The 21,148-nt window shown below is 37.8% G+C and overlaps 1 protein-coding gene across 1 annotated transcript in view; it reads left to right on the forward strand.

Annotated features, from left to right (window-relative positions):
- Positions 1 to 10,409: 10,409 nt before the first annotated feature.
- The window catches only part of LOC139712334 (uncharacterized), a 32,323-nt gene continuing 21,584 nt past the window's right edge, over positions 10,410 to 21,148 (forward strand). The window contains exons 1-4 of the mRNA XM_071624170.1: positions 10,410 to 10,436; positions 11,167 to 11,334; positions 12,789 to 12,959; positions 14,883 to 15,050. Of these exons, the coding sequence (XP_071480271.1) occupies positions 10,410 to 10,436; positions 11,167 to 11,334; positions 12,789 to 12,959; positions 14,883 to 15,050 (534 nt within the window). The remainder of the gene's footprint in view (positions 10,437 to 11,166; positions 11,335 to 12,788; positions 12,960 to 14,882; positions 15,051 to 21,148) is intronic.

Below are 21,148 nucleotides of genomic sequence, written 5' to 3' on the forward strand. Positions count from 1 at the left end.
GGAGAAAAACTTCAATCAAACTGTCACGTAAGGCGACATACTCGTACGATTCACACTGGGGTAATGTTTCCGATCAAACATACGAAACAGCTATCATATCGACAATAATAACATGCAATAGGTAGCAGTGTCTCGGTGGGACCTCCAAATTGTCACGTGAGTGACTTTTTTTTTTTCTCTCTGCTACTCTGACACCGAAATAATGGAAATTCAAACTGTTCGTATACAGTTATGTTCGAGTTTAATCTTTCAAATCTTTGCAGCTTTCTCGTTCATAACAATACATTGAGCATAAAATATAATATGAAACAAATCACAAATACATAACTTAGGTTATCTTGGGTGACCTGAACTGGTGATCCCCTCAGCTTGGCTCAGTCGTCATCGATGTCCGATACCCTCGTCGTCGACCTCGGCACAGTCGCTTGGCTTGTCTCTTGGAAGCACCCCTTGACTTGGCCACTCAGCTAGACGCTACCCTATCGGCGGTCCTTTCAGCTCCTCGGCCTTCACTAGTCCCTGCTACCACGCAGACTCATGCCTTGATCTGCGATGCCCGAGCTCAAACGACGGCGAGCAGGCAAATGGAGATTGAGCTCCGTTCCAAAGTTCGGATCATAACTGTCCGAGTTCAGTTTTATCGGCAGCTGGAGCTCGCATCTCACCGACGTAGAAAACCCCCAGAAGAACGACTGCTGCCTAAGCGGAGATCTATGCTGGATGTCTGATCAAAGTATTTCTCCTCGATCCTCTACATTACTGAGCTTTTTATTAGCTTCCCTAACCATAGAGATTAACACTAAAGTCCCTTACACTCCCATACACTTGCTTTTTCATGCCTTTTCTACACAAAAAGGATCATCCAATCATCATGCTTAAATATAGCCCTATTGAAACTCTACACAATATGTCTAGCCATCGTCTAGACTGCTGTTACATAACATCTTTACTCATGAACTTGTGAACAATAAACTACAACCAACACCCTAGTGACACTGACATAGCTGAGTCTCGACTGAGCTAGAGAACATTCCTAGCCACCACCTGGATGGGAGCTATTACATAACACCTCTATTCACTCAATTTCTATAGTCTGAGTTAATACATAATATTGCAAACCGGGGATGCTGTTGCCATGCTATTTCTTTAACTTTTGCTTTGTCTCATTTCATGTGACTGCCCTGTCTGACTTTGACTGATCTAGACATGCTGTTGCTATGCCAGTTTATTCTTTAACTTTTACTTTGTCTCATTTAATATATTAAAATTTCCAGACAGTCAATCTCTTGCAGTTTGACCTAGTGGCTTTCTAGGACAACTTTAAAGCTCTAAATCTTTTGCAAACTCAAACAAATTCGATTTCACTTCACTGGCAAAATCAAAGATAAATTTCTCTCCTGACACATACTACACATTGTCATTTCTATTTAGATTGAATTAAACAAATGTATAAGGAAATAGGAATAACGTGAGGAACCCACTAAGAAAAAAATTTGGATTTTGTCAACACTTACAAATTAGGTGATCCGATCTATTCCAAGGTGGCATCTGAGCAAAAGTTTGTTTATCTATGAAACGATTCATGCGACATGGTCTATACGTGTGAAAAATATGTCAAAGATAGGACAAGTAGTTACCAAGATACTGGACGAAGAAACATTTATAACCTTTGACACTAATGTACCTACAAAAGACGGTGTCTGATGAATTAATTGTTATTTTATGAAATAATGTGCATGACATGGACTAAGCATGTGCAAAATGTGGGGGTGAGAGGGTGTGTTTTTCTTGAGCTATTGCAAAAAAAGTCACCCAAAGAAAGACATATCTCCCGACATTGAAGCTGAGCGTCAATTTCAACCAGGTCTTTGGACATAATCCTCACTTCCATTAAGAATATGGATCACGTGAACGATAGCCCGAAGTTTCATCTACAACATATTAAAATCTGGGAGAAATTCACGGAAGTATGAATTAGCTAGTGCTCGATAAAGACAGTCATGTCATTTTTCATTTCCAGAAAAAAATTTACTCCCATAGAGATAATACCTCATTTGCACAGCCAAAATGGCGTCCAACCAAAGCGTCGTTATTTTACAAAATAATCCCTCTATCGAGGTTCATGTGTGTGCAAAATATGACGGTGATACCATACACTAATGAGATTACAGAATGAAGTATATTTAGCCTTTGACCCCACTTTACACAGCCAAGATGGAATCTGAGCAAAGAGTTGTTATTTTGTGAAATGATTCTTCCAACATGTTCCTTACGTGTGCAACATGTGGGAAAGAAAGGACGTGTATTTACAAAGATACAGGATTAAACACTTTTGACCTTTGACCCTAATTTACCTACCAAAGATGGTGTCGGAGGAAGAAGTTGTTGTTTCATGAAATGATGTTCGTGACATGAACTAAACATGTGCAAAATATGGGGTTGATAGCCATTGTTGTTGTTGATCTATTGCACAGAAAGTGGAAGAAAGAAAGAAAAATAAAGAAAAAGTTAAGGTATTGTATGAAAATTTGAAAGAGAAGCATAAAAAATCAGAAAAAGATGAAGTTAGGAATGGAGAATAAGACTAACTAAAGAAAAAGAAGAAAAAGTGTTTTTAAAAAAAGCAAAAAGCAGGGATGAGGTTCGAGCCTGGGACCTTTAAAGTCCGATGCGCTCTGCACTGACCTATTTCATCCCCCTAGGCTCTCTGTATTAAGCAAAATGACGCTACATCGAAGCCAAGTGCCAATTTTAACCAAGTTTTTCGGCGTAATCCCGACGTCGTATAAAAAGAATGGAGGTACACTAACGATAGCCCAAAGTCTCAGCTACAACATATGAAAATCTGGTAGAAATTCATCGTAAATCAAGTGAGCTAGTGCTCGAAAAAGATAGGCATGTCAATTTTCATTTCCAGAAAAACTGCACTCCCATAGAGATAACACGTAAACTGGTCAAATTTGACAAGGTTACATTCAATCCATTTTTACGAGGTGATGCCGTCATTCAATCAAAATTTTGATATACACTTATGAAAGAACATTTAATAAGCTAAAACATACTGAAATCTGGGTGAAAATCGGCAAAGGATATGTGAGATACGCACGAGTAAACTTGAAATTTGATGACGTCATTTTGAAAATTTACTTTTTTTATTTCATTTAGAAATTGTATATCTTTTAATAATTTTTTCCAGCATCGCCAACCCATAGAATAACATGTACAACTCATCAGCTTTCAGAATATGTAAAAAAAATGGGAGGGTCATCATCCATCCTGACGAGTTAAATCAGAGTTAAAATCGGCGGTTTTTTGGCATAGTTGCACTGTTATTGCCATTGACGCGCGCGCGGAATTTCAACTTTGAGGGGCCCGTACGACGTCATATTGAGTCGAATTGACTTTTAAAGCTTGGTAGAATTATTCCTTGACATTTCAGACATCTGATCCATGTGAAAAACGGGAAATTTCTATTGCATGTGAGCTGTGCGTGCGTATATGCGCGCGCGCGTACGCTTCCGTCCATTTTTTTTCAACTTTTTGAAAAATGCTCCAAATGATCTGAAACGTGTGCAAAAAAAAAAAATGAGCTTGATTGGAGCATGTCAACATTTAAACGCGCGCCTACGCGTACGTTTTAAGTGTAAAGATGAATTTTGAGAATATGAGTAGAAAGAGCTTGACTTGAACTATATGAGACGTAAATTTCATTGAGAAATTCCATTCCATTAATGAGATATAAATGAAAATGTGATTTCGTATAATGACGTCATAGTGACGTCACGGTCGACTGATGACAATGATTTTATTAGATCTGTCGTCTTTGGGACACGATACATGTATGGTATGATTTTGAAAAATTGATTCAAGATTCATTTATTCAAGATTTCATGCGTGTTCACAAAATAGGAATGCATACAAATGTATGCAAGTACATCTTATATAGCCAAGACAGAATATATACAATAAGTATACATTGATAAGAAGCAGTTACAGGATAGTATACAACTCCACTAAAGAGAGCTACATTATTCAAGGTAACGAACACGCAAAGGAATTGGAACATAAGCTTAAAGCTTGAAAATTGTTGCAACCCCCGTGCACACAATCTATATGTGCTTGCAATTATAGGAGTTGGGGGGGGGGTATTTACAAAGAGAGCATGGGAACATGAGGGGGAAAGAAGAAATGCATGTGTGGTGCCTATTTGTCCTGTCGGACATTGACAAGAGAGAGCAAGAAAAAGTTTAAAGTGTCAAGTCATTATAAGCAAATTATACTGATTAAATTGATTAAATTTCTCATAAATCCCATTCAAATGTTGATTTCAGGGGAAATATATGATCACAGCAAGTTGAATAGCTAATAGTATCCAGGAGTTCAGCGTGAAGCTGATAATAGAATATGTTTGATCGACCTTTTGAAAGTAACTATTTTTTGTAAATTACGAACATGCTGAGGTAGCGCATTCCAGACATCAGGACCGCTATGTCTGACTGATTTATAGGCTAGTGCAGTACCGGGGTTCACTAAATGTGTATCTGATGCTTGTCTCGTGGGATACGAGTGAACTGCACTGTTCAGTTGAAACATTGTCGAAAAAGAGACAGGTAATAGGTCTTGCTTAGAACGAAACATGAAGAGGGCAGTCTGTAGGAAATGTATATCATCTACTTTTAAACATTTTAATTTCAAGAACAACGGGTCTGCATGTTCTAGGAAACCAGACCCTGTACATATGCGAACAGCTTTCTTTTGCAACAAAAGGATATTATCTGTCAAACTCTTTGACGTTGCCCACAGAATATTACAATATGAAATATAAGGTAAGATAAGAGTGTTATATTGCATCAAAAGCACTTTGTCAGAAACAAAACTTTTTACTTTCGTAGTATAATATACCAATATTGCGGGATATCGGTGTAGCGATATGATTCACATGGTCACTCCAATTAAGTTTATCATTATATACGCCAAGGAACTTTGTACATGTTTTCCTTTCAATGCGGGTACCATCTAGATTGACATTAATTTGTTGAGCACCTGAGCATTTCCTCCCTTTAAAGTGAATGAAATTAGTCTTCTGCACATTCAGAGATAGTATCTTACTTCTGAACCATGATGTTAGCTTTGGTAATTCTGAATTAGAGTTCAAGGGTTCGAACATCACGATGAGATAAGAAAACACTGGTATCATCAGCAAATAAGGTGTAGGTCAAGATTGTTGAAACATCACAAATGTCATTTATGTAGATGAGAAATAAAAGTGGGCCTAGAATGGATCCCTGTTGAACACCACATTTCAGATACAGAATGTCAGAATTAACAGAGTTGCAGTGAGTAAACTGTCTTCTCATTGACAAGTAGCTAGAAAACCACTGATAAGCCACACCCCTTACACCATAGTGACAGAGCTTAGACAGGAGTATCAAATGGTCAAGTGTGTCAAATGCCTTACTAAGATCCATAAACACACCAATAACATGTTCACGTGCAGCTAGAGCACTAGAGACACAATCATAAAATTTCAAAAGGGCATGGTCAGTTGAATTAGACCTCCGAAATCCATACTGTTCAGGATTTAGAGATTTAGAATTTTGATAGGCGGAGAGACTGTCTGAGCTAACCTCTACACAACTTTTGGGGAGAAATAAAGAAAGAAAGAAGAAAAAAGAATCCGTACATATACAGAAGGTGATCCGAGAGGATACTTGGATCACCTAATAAAAAAGATTGTAGGATATAGGGTCCATAGTAATGCTAGTAGTATAATCGTTTAGTACAATGTGTCAATGACGAAATAACGAAACATACGAACACACAAGATGTCAAGAATGTAATGAAATTCACGTAATGCACACAAAGTATTGTGCAATATTAACACTTAAGATGTCATTGCTATATTGGTAAACAATTCGGTTACACAAATGCAGTCACGCGAGCGAGGCTTTATTGTGAGTACACAAAGCTATTTCAAGAGATCATGGCACGGTAAAAGAATTAAACGTAAGATTTTCAGAAATAGGATTGGAAATTTTGCTTGAACGTGTTAAAGGAACTTAAATTAAAACTTAGATTACAACCGTTCAGAATCTAACCATTTCAGAATGAAAGGCCGGTAGCAGCAAGTGTCTTAAGGGGCTAGAACGTACTAAACGAACGAGCGAAAATGATTGGATCCACTGTGTGTTGTAGGGTAAGTACGCTATCACTTTTTAACAACATTAAGAAAAAATATAAGGAAGATCGTCAATAGTCAACTTTTACATAGATATTCCAACTTGAGCCCAGTAAAATCAGGAATTTTTAGCAATTTACTGGAAATAATTCATTTGTATGATCCCAAAAAAAAATGTGCGCGATTTACTATCCGCATTAACTTCCCTAGGCAAATATTCCGTTTTTCAAGCTAAGGTTATAATAAAGTTGAATAAAGAGAATGCAATACTCGTTTGGGGAAAAGATGTTTCGGTTTATGAATAACCCCAGCATTTTACAGCTGTTTGCACTAGCAATCAACGTGATCTTTCCACGAAAGATTACTTTCAATATGAATACCTAAACTTTGTCAAATTTATCTGGTTTAACTGCAATCCATTCACTGAAAGTAAACCTGGAAGTGACTTTTTTGTTTTACTAGAAGCCTTATGATAAGTTTTATCTATATTGAGAGATAATTTATTCACTTGAATCTACTCATATACTAATACGTATAGGGTCTGAGTGAAATTTAAAAAAAAGACTTGTGTCAACTGCGAACAGAAGAAAAGACAGCAGAGGGGATGAGTTGCGAAGTCGTTGATATAGAATAAATAAACGAGGACCTAATCAATGAGGGAGCCTTTTGGGATACCACAACGAATCGATTTAATTTCAGAGTCACGATTATTTACTGTATCAAAGCCATATCTCACAGTAAGATCCTTCGGAATGATTCCAAGGCCTTTCCACAAATACCGTAATGAATTAGTTTGTACAAAAGGATTTCGTGATCTATCATGTCAAAGGCCCAAGCTGGAGTAGTCAAGAAACAGACGGGATGTATGCGACTTTGTTTGTATGGACGTGATGGATTTCAGAACTTTATCATTCAGTTATTGGGTCATACTGGTGTTAGAAGCACCATGCTTTGGAATGTCCATCTCTAATTATCACCATGATAGTATGAATGCCTCAAGGTGAAAGTCAAATTCGAGGTATAGATGAAGATGTAACATTAAATTATCATCATCACTTATACCATGCCACTATCTGGTTCATGGTCAGAAAAAAAAAATCATGAAAGATCAAATACAAGATCAAGTACTGACCCTGCATGAAGTCAAATATTGTGTTTTTCAGCTTACTTGTCTTTTGGGGACTTTTACATTTGTAGGTTGATATGAGGGTATGTCAGGTTTACATTTCATTTACTCTGCCAATGAGATGATTATTATGGCCTTTTCATCCTGCAAGAGAACTGCCCATTTAGAGTATTGTATAATGATTTTGTCGCATTCTTGTATTCTCTCAGATTCATCATTACCCAATATCTCAGAAGATAAACTAAGTGCCCTCAGAGATGACGAAGTTCAACTGTTGAAGGAGGACTTGCAGGGCCATTATCGGAGCATGTACAGCAACGTTCGCACTTCTCCACTTGATTGGCGGTCATCAATGAAGCTGGATGACATTTACACGGATCTAGTCATGGTCATTGGAAACAAAAACGAAGAGAAGTTAGTCACGGAATACGATTTCATCAAACGGTTGGATGGTGCTGGCACTACAGAAAGTTCGCGCACCCGAATTGGGATACTCGGAGAAGCAGGCGTCGGAAAGACAACCTTCCTTGCTAAACTTGCATTGGATTGGGCTTCGGGGAGATGCCTGAAGACGATTGATCTCCTTTTTCTAATTCATCTAAGGGAAATCGAGGAGAGCACATGCTTCGCTGATACTATCTTAAGTAATGTGTCCGACCAACTAAACTTTGAAGGGGTACAATTAGATGAGTACATTCGACTGAACCAAAAGAGAGTGTTGATTCTTTATGATGGTCTTGATGAGTACAGTGGGGACATCAGCCAAACTGCTTCAAATGATGCTACCATTGCTGTGATCAGACGCGAGAAGTTTAAATGCTCCTCAGTCATTATTACCAGTCGATCGTGGAGAGTAGAGCCGATAAGATCCCATACCAAGCTAGGCAGTCTGTACACATTTTTTGAGCTCAAGGGCTTCAAGAAATCTGATGTAGCAACCTACATTTCCAAATTTTTCTCCAACAACGTGAGAGCTAGAAATAGTCTCGTCCAGTTGATGACAGGTAACAATCTGGTAGCAGAAAATATGGTTCCCTACCCGATTTACTGCAGCATGCTCTGTCACATTTGGAAGGATGAAGGAAGCCGCGCAGCAATTCAGGGACTGAAAACATTTGCCCAATTCTTCGAAGAATTGATCCATTGTCTTAAAGTCCACTATGCTGGCAGAGAGACAAACAATGAATCAAAAAGTAAGAGATTGCAGCAAGGCCAGGACTGTATCAGGAGGGTCGGAAAACATGCTCTTCACTGCCTCCTTCAAAACCAGCTTGTGTTTGGAGAGGAAAGTCTCGTGACAAATAAAGGTGACCTAGAAGCAGCCTGTGAAATTGGAGTCCTGACAAGAGAAGACCGGTTTGTTTCTAGACGAGACAACAGCAGGAGGGTAACAAAGCATGTGGTCGAATACCGCTTCCCCCACAAGCTATTTCAAGAGTATCTAGCAGGAGTGCATATGGCATCGCTGCTTCAAAGTGACAGGAATGAGTTCAACAGGTTGAACAACCAGCTAATGGCAGACTGTACTGGTTTTCGATACCTCTTTTACTTTACTGCAGCGCAAGGACTAGATGCTGGTAAGGCTGTCCTAAGGTCCTTGTGTGAGAAAGTCACTAGTTCCTTCTATGGTGACCTTCATTTTGCGATTGATGTTGCATTTGAATGTCACCAGTTAGATGCTCTTGAGCCTCTGATTCCTTACCTCAATAAACTGCCATCATTGGAGATTGAAGGTTCTGGACACACAACTTCTGGATGGTTGTTTGCTGCTGAGGCCTGCGGTCACTTTGTAAGTAACTCTCTCATTACTGAATTGCTCGTTTTTAAGTTGAGGTGTGTACACTGATACTGAGAAAAAAGAGAACAACTAAACTTCGAAAAGGAAAGTATGTGTAATCTTCTGTATAAAGTCTATCATTCAGTGTGATATAAAGCGTTAGTTAGGGCATTGATACATTTAAGATATATGACTAGTGAGAACACTTTGGCTTCACCTGACTGTTGTTTTCTGTGCAATAAAGAAGACGTTATTTCTTTATATAATTTTCATTGCTGGGAAAATCTTGTACAGTTTTTTAAAGGACAAGTTCACTTTCATATACATAAGCATTGAGAGAATGCATCAATATTAGTAGAACACATCAGTGAAAGTTTGAGGAAAATTGGACAATCCGTTCAAAAGTTACAAACATTTTAAGTATCTGCGCAGTCACTGCTGGAAGAGAAGACTACTACAGTGTATGATGTCACATGCGTACAACTAAATAAGGAAAATAAAAAGAGAATTTCACAAAACTTTACTTTTTGAATAAAGTGCACAGTTCTTCGACTTGCTACTGACGTATGTTAAGGGTAATATTATTCCCCCTGCCTTCTGAAAGAGAGAAGTCGAGTGTTCTTTTGTTATGCGAGAAAAAATGGAAATATGTCGAATTTTCTTTATTCTTTCTTTATGTCGTTGTACTCATGTGACATCACAAGCTAAAGTAGTCTTTTCATCCAGCCGTGACTGAGCAGAAACTTCAAAAATTCATAACTTTTTAACGGATTGTCCGATTTTGCTCAAACTCTCACTGATGTGTTCTAATATTGCTGCATTCACTCAACCCACATGTCTATGAAGGTGAACTTGTCCTTTAAGTGGATTAATTTATGATCTTCGTTGTGTCTAAACAAATAAGTAGTAAAAGCATGTTTATTAGTCGAATGTGAGCATACATGACAATGATATTTTAAAAGATGTTCATGGTTTAGGGATGCTTTTGTGATTGCATGTCAACATTCAAAAGAGTTGTTTCTAAGGTGCTTTATTTTTATGACTCTAAACAAATCTAATTACAGTAGCTGCTTTGTCGTTCTATGCAATTTGTGTATATCTCGATGCACCTGCACTCAATATGATTTAATAACATATTCTGAGAAACCTCTTTTCTCCTTTCCTTCCATCAAAAGGCAGCAAGGAATTCAGATCATTGTGATGTAGCAAAGAAGGAAGATAGCTGTGAGTTTGCAGCTAAAACTACTGGTCAAGGCATTTGCTCACTCTTAAGCCTCACATCATTGACAGTGAAAGATATTCAGTTGCATGATGACTTCTATGCAGGCATGGCTTCAATAGCCCCACAGTCAAAGGTAAGAATCCTCTTTGAAATGTGAAGTTGTTTTTGTCTCTCTTTCTCTCTGCAACATATCTAAGCTGCGCAGTTTACATTATATTTCCGTTGATCGAAATAAAAAGCAATCTAATCTATGAATATGTTTTCAAAATGTATGCAAAGGGAATGGCTAATAAAAGAGAGAAAGAACGTTGTGTGCCTGTCTGTTTTGTGTTTGGACTGCAGTTTGCATGATTGGAGACTGGAACATGAAAATAAAGAGTAAAAACTGCCAGTCAGATCAAATGATATATTTTATTTTATATATATATATCATACGAAAATCAGCTTTCACTAATATCATCAAATTGTTATTATGAGAGGATGTGATTTGTAGTATATCAATGCTGAAAATCCTCTTATGTAAGGGCAATAAAAATAGTAGTATATGATTAAAAGTTACTATCACTCACTAATGCAAGTGTATACCTGTTTTCTTAAAGTAAAGAAAGGATTTATTATTACAAGCACAACAGTTTGCTGATATGTGTGGCTGACTTTTGGAAAAGTTGAAGATTGCATTGGCGAAATGAAAACATGATACTTCATATCTAGCGACTGCTTGCCTCTGCTTACATGTGATATCTTTATCACATGAGTTAACAATACAGTGTGTACTTGTATTTAGTATGGTAATTATGCATTATTGAATCATTTCACCTCTGTCTCATAATTTACAACCTCGTTCTTATTTTTATATAACTTAGCTTCAAAGACTGTGTATGCAGAATATTGGTGTCACCAATCGTGTTGGAGCTCAAAAGTTTGCGCAGAGTATCTGCACCATGCCAAGCCTTGAGTGTTTGACCCTATGTGATGTTGCCATGGCACCTGACTTTTACAGCAGCCTTCAACATTCATCTTTAAGTTGTCAGGTAAAGATTTGTGTGCAGTTATTTTCTTTCTTCCTTGCTTTATTTTTATTTGTGTTTTATTTGTTCTTTGTTTCTGTCAGTGCAATCGTCTCTGATTTATTTTCTTCGATAATCCAATTACTGGGAATGAAGCTTAAACAGACATGCAGATTAAGTGAATGCAGCAATATCAGCAGTTTTGTTCCCGCCACCGCTGCTGGATGAGAAGACTGCAACATGTCGTAACGTCACATGGAAAACGATATAAAGATAATATAAACACAATTCAATATAGTATTTCCTTTTACGAGCATGACTAAGAAATAAAAGACTAGACTTTACAATTCTCTTTCAGAAAGCAGGGGAAATTTCATACTCTTACTGTCCATAACAGGTTGAGTGAATATAATGCTATTGGGGGGGGGGGGAATGAAATTTTTGGATTTCTCTGCATAGCTTCTTCATATCGTTTCCCATATAACTATAAGGTCACAAAATGTTGAAGTTTTCTCATCCATCGATGGTGCCACCAAAATATCAAAAACCCATAACTTTTCAACGAATATTGTCCAATTTTCCCCAGATTTTCACTGATGTATTCTATTCATATTGCTGCATTCACTCAATCTACATATGTGTTGGGGTTTTATTTCCCGTTAAACCCTTATAATTTCACACGATGGATCATCCCTTTAAGAAAGAACACAGCGTCAATACAGCGTGTTCATAGAACACAGAGTTGGTTACTCCCACAAAGGCCAACCCACAAAAAACAATTTTCTCCGTTCATATTTAAAAACCTAGATCGCAGCAAAAGACCCTGTCATGAATATGCATAGAGGAAATGGATTGTGTGGGTTGGCCATTGTGGGAGTGACCCGATTATCGCACAGGTGGCCATGTTTAAGGTTATAGAATTTTGTGGACTTCTCTGTGTAGTTTCTCCATACATAAGGTCAAGAAAAGATTTGTTTGCAATCATTTTCTTTTCTTCCTTGCTTTAATACTTCTTTTATGCATGAGTTCTGCTCTTTGTCTTTGTAAGCACAACATCAAGAATCGGAAAAAAATCATTAGTTTAAATTCAGATCCCTTCATTTCTGTAAAACAAAAAACAAAAAACAGAGTGTAAGCAAAACATACATGAAAGCATAGTAAAAACTTACCAGCACTATTTCACACAAATTGCTATTTTCTAAAATACATTCCAAAAGGCATTGTCATATTACAATTGTCACAAGATTGATAGCTTCCAACATTCTATTTTTTTATTTATTTCAATATCTTTAGTCAAGAAATTTCAGTAGTCATGCGTTTGAAAATCAAGAATTAAGAACACTCAATTTCTGATTTACTCATTCTTGGACTCCTAATGTTTCTCATCTCTCTCTCTCTCTCTCTCTCTCTCTCTGTATCTCGTTTTTATAAATGTTTTATTACCCACTGTTTTCCTTTCCTGTGTGTGCTGACTTCAGCTTCAGAGGCTTCGCCATTATTATGTGGGCCCTGTTGGACCTGCTGCATCCAAGGCATACGGTGAGAGCATATGTACCATGCCACGGCTCCAGGAGTTGATTCTGTACAACAACGTGGAGCTGGCTGATGAGTTTTATATCGCTCTGCAAGGATCTTCACTCAAATCTCAGGTATCTATAAATTTATTAACCCTAACACTGTTCTTATTCTTTTCTTTTATCTTTCCCCTGACCACTCTCTCACTTCCCGCCGTGTGAGCAGTGCAGTGATTCCACCAAAGCTATTATTTTCTTTTTATGCCTCCGCTAAGAAATGTCGCAGGAAGCATAATGTTTTCGGGTTGTCCGTCCGTCCGTCCTTCCGTCCGTAATGAATTTTGTGGACAGCGTACTAACTCGTTTGAGGTACCCTAATGAAATTTAGTATATGTCGATATGTATGAGCGGACGAAGCTGTGCCTATCAATTATTGGGTGCATATATGCTAAAGGTCAAATATCAAGGTTAAATTCTCAAAATTTTGCTACAATGTATTCCCCCATATCAATACAATGCCTAAAGGTAATTTCTTGAAACTTAGTGTATACATGTGCTACACAATAAGATTCTCTAGTCAAGGTTTTGGACCATGAGGTCAAAGGCCAGAGGTAAAAGGTCAAAGTGAAAATGCTAAAATTTCACTTTTCTACCCAGATCTCAGAAATGACTCCAGGAATCACCATGAAACATAGTACATATGCATGTACTGCCTGTCAGTGATATTCATGGGACTCTTTAGTTCATGGGGGGTCAAAGTTCAAGGTCAAAGGTCTAGGTCAATTGCTCAAAATGTCAATATTTCCCCCATATCCATGCAATGCCTGAAGATACTTTCTTAATACGTGGCGTATACATGTATAACTAGATAAAGATCTTCTTGGAAATTTTGAGGCCATGGCAGTCAGAGTTAAAAGGGCAAAGGTCAAAGAACAAGTGAAAATGCTAAAATGTTACTTTTTCTCCATATCTTGGGAATGCCGGCTTAAGTTATTAGCATAAAACTTAGTACATATGCTTGTACTACCTGACAATGACTCTCTTGGAAATTTTGAGGTCATTTTGGTTAAGGCTCAAGGGTCAAAGATCACGTAATAATGCTAAATTTCAACTATTTGATGCTGAAAGTAAACATTTTCTCCTTACATTGTAGATAGGTCAATGCTAAAACTTAACCCGTTGAGGACGGGCTGATTTCACAATAACACGCATTTTGCATTGACCCCTGTCCGAGTATACTCGGGACTCGTTTCAATTTATTTCCATGCATTACTGCACAATGATTCTGTAAGGAAAGATTTTGGCCATGGGGTTAAAGGTCAGTAAAAATATTCAAATGTCACAATTTGGGGTGACAGGCCTTTTGTTAGTGCGGGATCCTCTCTCTGGAACAAGCTTGCTTTACATATTCGTATTATCTCCTCAGTTGATTCTTAGGTAGCACTGAAAACACACCTGTTTCATAGCATATGATTAGTATATGACTATTATTCCTTCTTTCTTTCTTTTGTCTATTTCTTTCTCTCTTTTTGCTGTGTGAGAGATTTTTCATGCCCTTTGAGCACTCAGACTGAGTGGTAAAGGGCATTATAAGTAACTCCCATATGAGATATCATTATCATATGTTGAAAGTAGCTCAGAGTATTAGGAAAATGGATGTTACAAGTGTAGTTAGGGATTATTTGACGAATTGTGGGCAGGGAGGACAAAAGACGAGGGTGTGAAAATGTTCAAATCCCCCAATACCTGCTCTATAAAACAATTTAGCCATCCGTCCAAATGAAACCTAGTTCAAGGAGGGTAAACACTCACACAATTTTGACAAACTTGTCATTTTGTTTGTGCCAATGATGTTAAATTGTCATCTCAGCATTGTCAAGACGTACTATAATAGACCTATTGGAAGAACTATGCATTATGACGGAGGCATACTAGTCGCCAGAGCGACATGTCTAGTTTTAGTTATTTTCTTCTCCTGTTCCCCCTATCCCTAGATCTTGCTTTTGTTAATATCATATCTTTTTATACTTGTATCTCTGTCTCTGTGTGTTATTTCAGCTTCAGATGCTTTATCATCAGGGTAGCCCCCCTATTGGACCTGCTGCATCCCAGGCATACGGTAAGAGCATCTCTGTCATGCCACGACTCCAACAGATGACTTTCGTCGACATGAAGCTTGCTGATGAGTTTTATATCGCTCTGCAAGAATCCTCACCAAAATTTCAGGTATTTAACCAGTTTCCTTATTATTTCCTCTTATCTGTCCTCCTCTTCCACTTGCCAGCTATAGTCACGATAGTGATTTTTCGAAGATATCAGTACATTGGTGACTCCAGTTTTAAGTTTGATTTTTTTTTATGGCAGAACCAAAAATACCCCATTGAGGCCTTGTTATAGGGCCCAAATAGGGGCCCTTACTTTACATTGCCATCTTCATCTTAAAAATGCCTGTCAAATTGTCACCAAACTCGACAGGTTTTATGGGGAAAGACAAAAACCATATTCAAATACGGAATATTTACAAATCTTCTTCTCTCGAACCTTAATGAGCATGATGAGTAAAATAGGTTATTGTGTCATGAGTACTAAAGTAGATTGGCGACGGTGGTTTCAAGCTTTTCACGGCAGATCGGGGGACAGCCCGGGGAGGACCACTTGGCCAAATTTTCTCATTTCCATCTTCTTGAAAACGCATGGTCAATTTGTCGAAACCTGTTCAAATGTCCACCAGACAGACAAGGCAGTCGCAAAGTCAAAGCCAGGTGTCAAACGACAAGCCGATGAATGCCGCCATGACAGATTTCTTTCAAAATGATGAATTTCTCGCTGCCGTAAAAGACGCAGTCAAACAAGCAGTGCGCGAAGAAATGAAGGAAATCAGGCAGGATTACTCTCCTTGATGACGACGCAGATTGAGCTCAAAGAATCCAGAATATTTTCTCGAGAAGTTTGCAATAACCAAAGAAAATAGATGAATTGGAGAGAAAACTACTCGAACAAAAAGAGCAAATACAATCACTGGAAAACGAAGCGAAAGAATCGGAGCAATATTCGAGAAGAAACTGTTTGAGGGTATTTGGAATCCCGGAAGTCAGGGGTGAGAATACTGACGATATTGTCCTTAAGCTCGCCAAAGAAAAGCTCGGTATCGAAATCGACATCGATGACATCGATAGAAGTCATAGAACAGGACCCCATCAAACCTCAGAGCGATCGCATGCCCACAAACAAGCAGAGCGTCAAAGATCACACTCCCAAGATCCAGCCACATCGACTTCGTCATCGTCATCGTCATCGCGCAAGAGAGAAGCCTCGTCTTCTTCCAAGGCGGACAGCAAGCTGTACCATCGGCCTGTCATTGACAAGTTTACCACGTACCGTGCCCGACAAGTCGTCATGAAAGCTAGGCGCAAACTCAAACAATCGGGAATCTCTATTGCAGAGGATCTCACAGCATCAAACTACAGAATTCTCAAAACAGTCAGACAATCCAAAAACGTCTCTGCTACATGGTCTCAAGACGGCAGAGTCTATGTTACCATTGTTGGGAAAAGTGAAAGGAAGCACGTGACCTCTCTCCAGGAAGCGCAAAAGTTGTAAAACATGTTTAAAAAATCACGTCAGAGCTGATGAACAATGAGGGTACATGTTGCCATAATGATTCTTCCCATTCGCGGCACTATGCTGCTGTTTGAACTTTTAACTATTGATTGATTTTTTCTCCAAGTCATAATCTAGGTGTGATGTAATTTAGTTGAATTTACGTATAAAGATTTTTTTTTGTGGTTTATGTAATAAGTCAGTAAGTGTAAATCAAAAAGGTTTAAAATGTACTCAGTGTAAGAAATTGGTTCATTTCTCATGTAATGGTATCGCAGAGAAGCTGTACAATTATGTACCAGAGCAGTTTGTAGGCTGGGAATATCGTAAATGTACTATGAGGCGTATGCCGTTTTACGTTGAACAATATCATCAATAAGAAAATAAAACTGCAAGTGTATGTAATCGGAAAAGGGATGATTCAGAAAGTGTAAAGAATAAAAGTTAAAAAATTTCACATATGAGTCAGAATGGACTAAATTGTGCACATTTAAATGTTGTGAGTTTAATGAAGAATTTTGATGAGATTAAAGTTATATTATGCAGTAATAATATTCACACATCTGCTATAAATGAAAGTCGGCTTGATGAAAGTATTCATTCTTCGGAAATTAAAGTTGATCATTATAGATTGATTCGGAAAGATCGTAATAGGCAAGGCGGGTGTGTTGCTGTATACATGCATGAAATTTTGAATTAAAAAGAAGTACCACATCCCTCCATTAATGAGTTGGAGGCGATAATGTTATTGATTGATGTTAGAAAATGTGCACCCCTACTTTTTGTGAACTGGCACAGACCTCCTAACTCAAAACGCAACATTCTCCCTGTGTACGAAGATATATATGTTGGTTTTTATTGAAGGATTCGGAACACCTGCGATTTTGATGGGAGACATCAATCTTTTATGCAGCAATCATTAAGTACTGATTGCCGAAGGTATTGTGAGATAAATGAAATTCATGATCCTCATCAAATTTATAAATTACATGTGAATATACGCGTATATCTCCTGATTCACGGTCTCTCATATATCATTTGGTGTGTAGTCAACCTTGGATGGGGTATACATGACGTGGGATTCAGTGATCATTCTCTGAGCTATCTCCCATGGAAAGTAAAGCAGATGAACAATACAAATAATCATGCAAATGTGATCACGTTTCGAAAAACTACTGGTGTTGATATAGATGCATTTAAAGATGAAATGCGGTCACAAAATTGGTCTAAAGTAGAAGAATTTGGCTGTTTAGATGAAGCAGTGTCCCAATGGGAGAAATTCGTAACGGAAATTGTAGATAAGCATAATTTATGCCAATCAGAGTCAAGAGAGTAAAGAAGAAACACTCTCCATGGATTAACGAGTTTATTTTTGAATTGATGTAGAAACGGGATAAATCGAAAAAGAATGCAAAATTGCACAACAGGGTCGAAGACTGGAGAGAATGTAAGAGAATACGAAATAAAGTTACGTTGGAAATAAAAAAGCAAAGAAAAATGTTATGCTGAAAAAAATATGTGACACTCAAGGTCGTGAGATCTTGGAACATCCTCTAATTGTTCATACCTACTAAGTCTTCAGAAATGGTTCATATTACTGGAGGCGGAAAACATTTACCTGAGGAATTTAAGTCATTTTTCAAATGTTGCCATTTCCATTCTTCTTGAGGAAAACTAATCGCAAGATATCCCACTAAATTGTATGAATAGAAATGGAAACCCATTTGTATTAAGTCCAGTGAGGGAAATAGATATACTTCAAGAAATGTCTGCTCTTGCAAGTAGATCATAGAGCCGGGGGGGGGGGGGGGGGGGCCTCCAGATCTCGGCCGTCGACTGCGCGATCGCGACGAAAATTGGCACACACATTACCTATGATGTAATCTTAAGTACTACGAAGTTAGATTTTTTAAAAATTATCATTTATGCTAAATTATGCTAATTTATGCATATTGATGCATGAAATCAGACAATTTGGTATAAATCAGTAAAGCTCAAAATGGGCCCAAATTTTGTTTAAATATTGTTTTTAGTGTCCTGAGCAAATGTAAGAGAAAAAAATTGTGCCATCAGAAAAAACTTCTGGAGTATTTTACTGTTTTTTTATTTTCTTATGTATTTCTTAGTTTTTTCGACGGAACTTGTCCGCGACATTGTTCCGAACAAGAGAATATGTTATTAAATGATTTTAATCAATAAAACCCCCAAATAATCATGCTTTCATGAAATTTGCCTGTAACCACAGTTTGCATTAAACTTGTACATGAATTCACGTTTTTGAGCAATTTTGGGTCTGACATGCACGTACATATTTGATGCGCAACTTCGGAACCGCGCATCGCAAATTTGGTGTCAAAAGATGCGGGAGACTCGAAAGAAAAAATTCATGAAACGTCGCGGCGATAGCTTTTCGCGCTAGCGATACATCGCGCGGAACGTCCAGGGTGGTGCCCCCCCCCCCCCCCCCCCGGCCTAGTTAGGGTTAATGGTATAAGTTTTTATGTTTTGAAGTCATGTGGCTTGGAGTTTGTTAAAGGTATAATGCACATTATCAATAGATCGATTCATGAGGAACGGGTTCCGAAGCGATGGAAAATAGCCAAGATCACACCATTGTTTAAAAAGAGAGATAAATCCGATCCCGATAATTATAGACCTATTTCTCTCTTACCATGCGTCTCGAAACTCTTAGGAAAACAAAATCGTCCAACGTCAACTGATCCGATTTGTGTTAGACAATGACATTATCACTCACCATCAGTCTGGATTTCGAAAATTGCACTCGACAAGCACGTGCTGTAATTAAGGTAACACATGATTGGCTTATGTCGCTTGACCATGGCATGTACGCTGGAGCTGTTTTTGTTGACCTCCAAAAGGCTTCTGATCTGATTGACATTGACGTTCTACAGGAGAAGCTTGCTTTTACCTTAAGACTTAAGGGTAAATCCTCAGACTGGTTTCATAGCTATCTAAAAGGTAGACATATAAGAACTTCAGTTAACGGTACAATATCATCAGAATGACCGGTGACTCATGGGGTACCACTAGTTCAGTTCAGTTCAGTTTTATTCACCATCAATTTAGAAGTATACAATAAAAAACATACACAAAGATACATAACTATATACAAAGCAAACAAAAACAAAACAGAAAACAATTAAACTTTTTTTTAATTTATGTTTTATTGAAAAATTATACAGAATCACAATATTTACAGCAATCAACTTGATTAGAATTACGTAATCACTGAACAACGTTGAGGAATTGTAAAAAAAGAACAAAAAAAAGCAGAACATTAAGTTACCATATACAAATCAGATCTTGTTCAAGAGCGATATTCCGAGATGGGGAAGGAGAATATAACAAACAAACAAGTAAACAATTTAATGAGTGACCAATTAGCAGTTTCATCCTCCCTTCCAACTGAAAAATGTGTGTGCACTGCAAAGACTGGAGCAAGCCAAATCAGGGGGCGAGAAGATCCACCTTACCCAAACATAACTTGAACTTCCACACAAACTACACCTCCCTCCCCCCCCCCCGAAAACAATTAAACTTGATGGTGGGAACCCCAGGAGAAGCAGTGCTTATAAATAGGGGCCCCAGTAATGCTTAAATATCAATATACATGTGAAACAAACAAGCAAAAGAATTAATATACATTTCAAGGTTTTACATTTTGTATGGTGGGAATGGGAAAGGAAAAAAAAAACAGCACGCATATATAAATACATATATATGTACAGATACCATTGACTAGGATCTATGCTTGGTCCGGTCCATGATTTCTACAGATTATTTAGCACCAGCAAACCCACTTTTCAAAAGAAATAACTTATTGAAGATTTTTTTTTATATAAATTCTTACTCTCTTGGAATATCTACGTGTCAATCAACTAAAGATGAATTACCGCATGTTTTCACTCCTATGTCTGTGAAAAATATAGTTATTCTTTTTCTTATCCCACAAGACAGCCAAACTCATTTCATTTTTTTTCCCAGTGAGAACTGCATTTATACTCAAAACAGTAGTACACAGACCGGCATTCTGTAAGAGCCTTGACTCTAACATCACGGAATCGTAGTTAATGAATTATTGTTTTAAACCCAAACTTAAAAAACAAACAAACAAACAAACAAACAAACATGAAGCCACTCATTCAGCCTTATGTTTAATCATAGCAACTACATTCCAACTTCATTTTCTTTGTCAGATTCGTTGCTTGTTAGGTATTCCGGACTTGTTTTTCGTTCTGCCAAGTGCCAACAGATTCATTCATGTCAAGGCTTTTCCTGAATTGTCATGTATCATGTGTACTTTATAGGCCCCTACATTGTTACGTAACTGTCTTGCTCGGGTGACGAGGAATCTTTAAGGCCTGATTTAACGATTTGCGAGGACGCGAATGGCAAAATCCAACATTCGGAAAAGAGTTTCTCAGAATGTATGCCGACAATGAAGCTGAAAACCATTCTTGCGCAGTTTGTGCGAAGTTCTCACGACGTATTTCGAATGTCGTGTGTACCATTGCTTAATAAGAACGGCATGCTACGTACACGAAGCACACGCGACGGAAATGCAAATTTTTCAATATTCATGGGAGAAATGTTTCCAAGGAGAGATGATGGCTGTCTTGAGTTGAAGTTTTTCTCTTTCCTGTATTTCTCCTTTCTTTTCCTTTCATTGTTCTGTTGTGTGTGTGCCTAAAAGTTGTTATTGT

Source organism: Diadema antillarum, unplaced genomic scaffold (assembly GCF_040938485.1).
Source record: "Diadema antillarum isolate AM-2024a unplaced genomic scaffold, OU_Dant_1.0 seq00001794_RagTag, whole genome shotgun sequence".
Taxonomy (NCBI): domain Eukaryota; kingdom Metazoa; phylum Echinodermata; class Echinoidea; order Diadematoida; family Diadematidae; genus Diadema; species Diadema antillarum.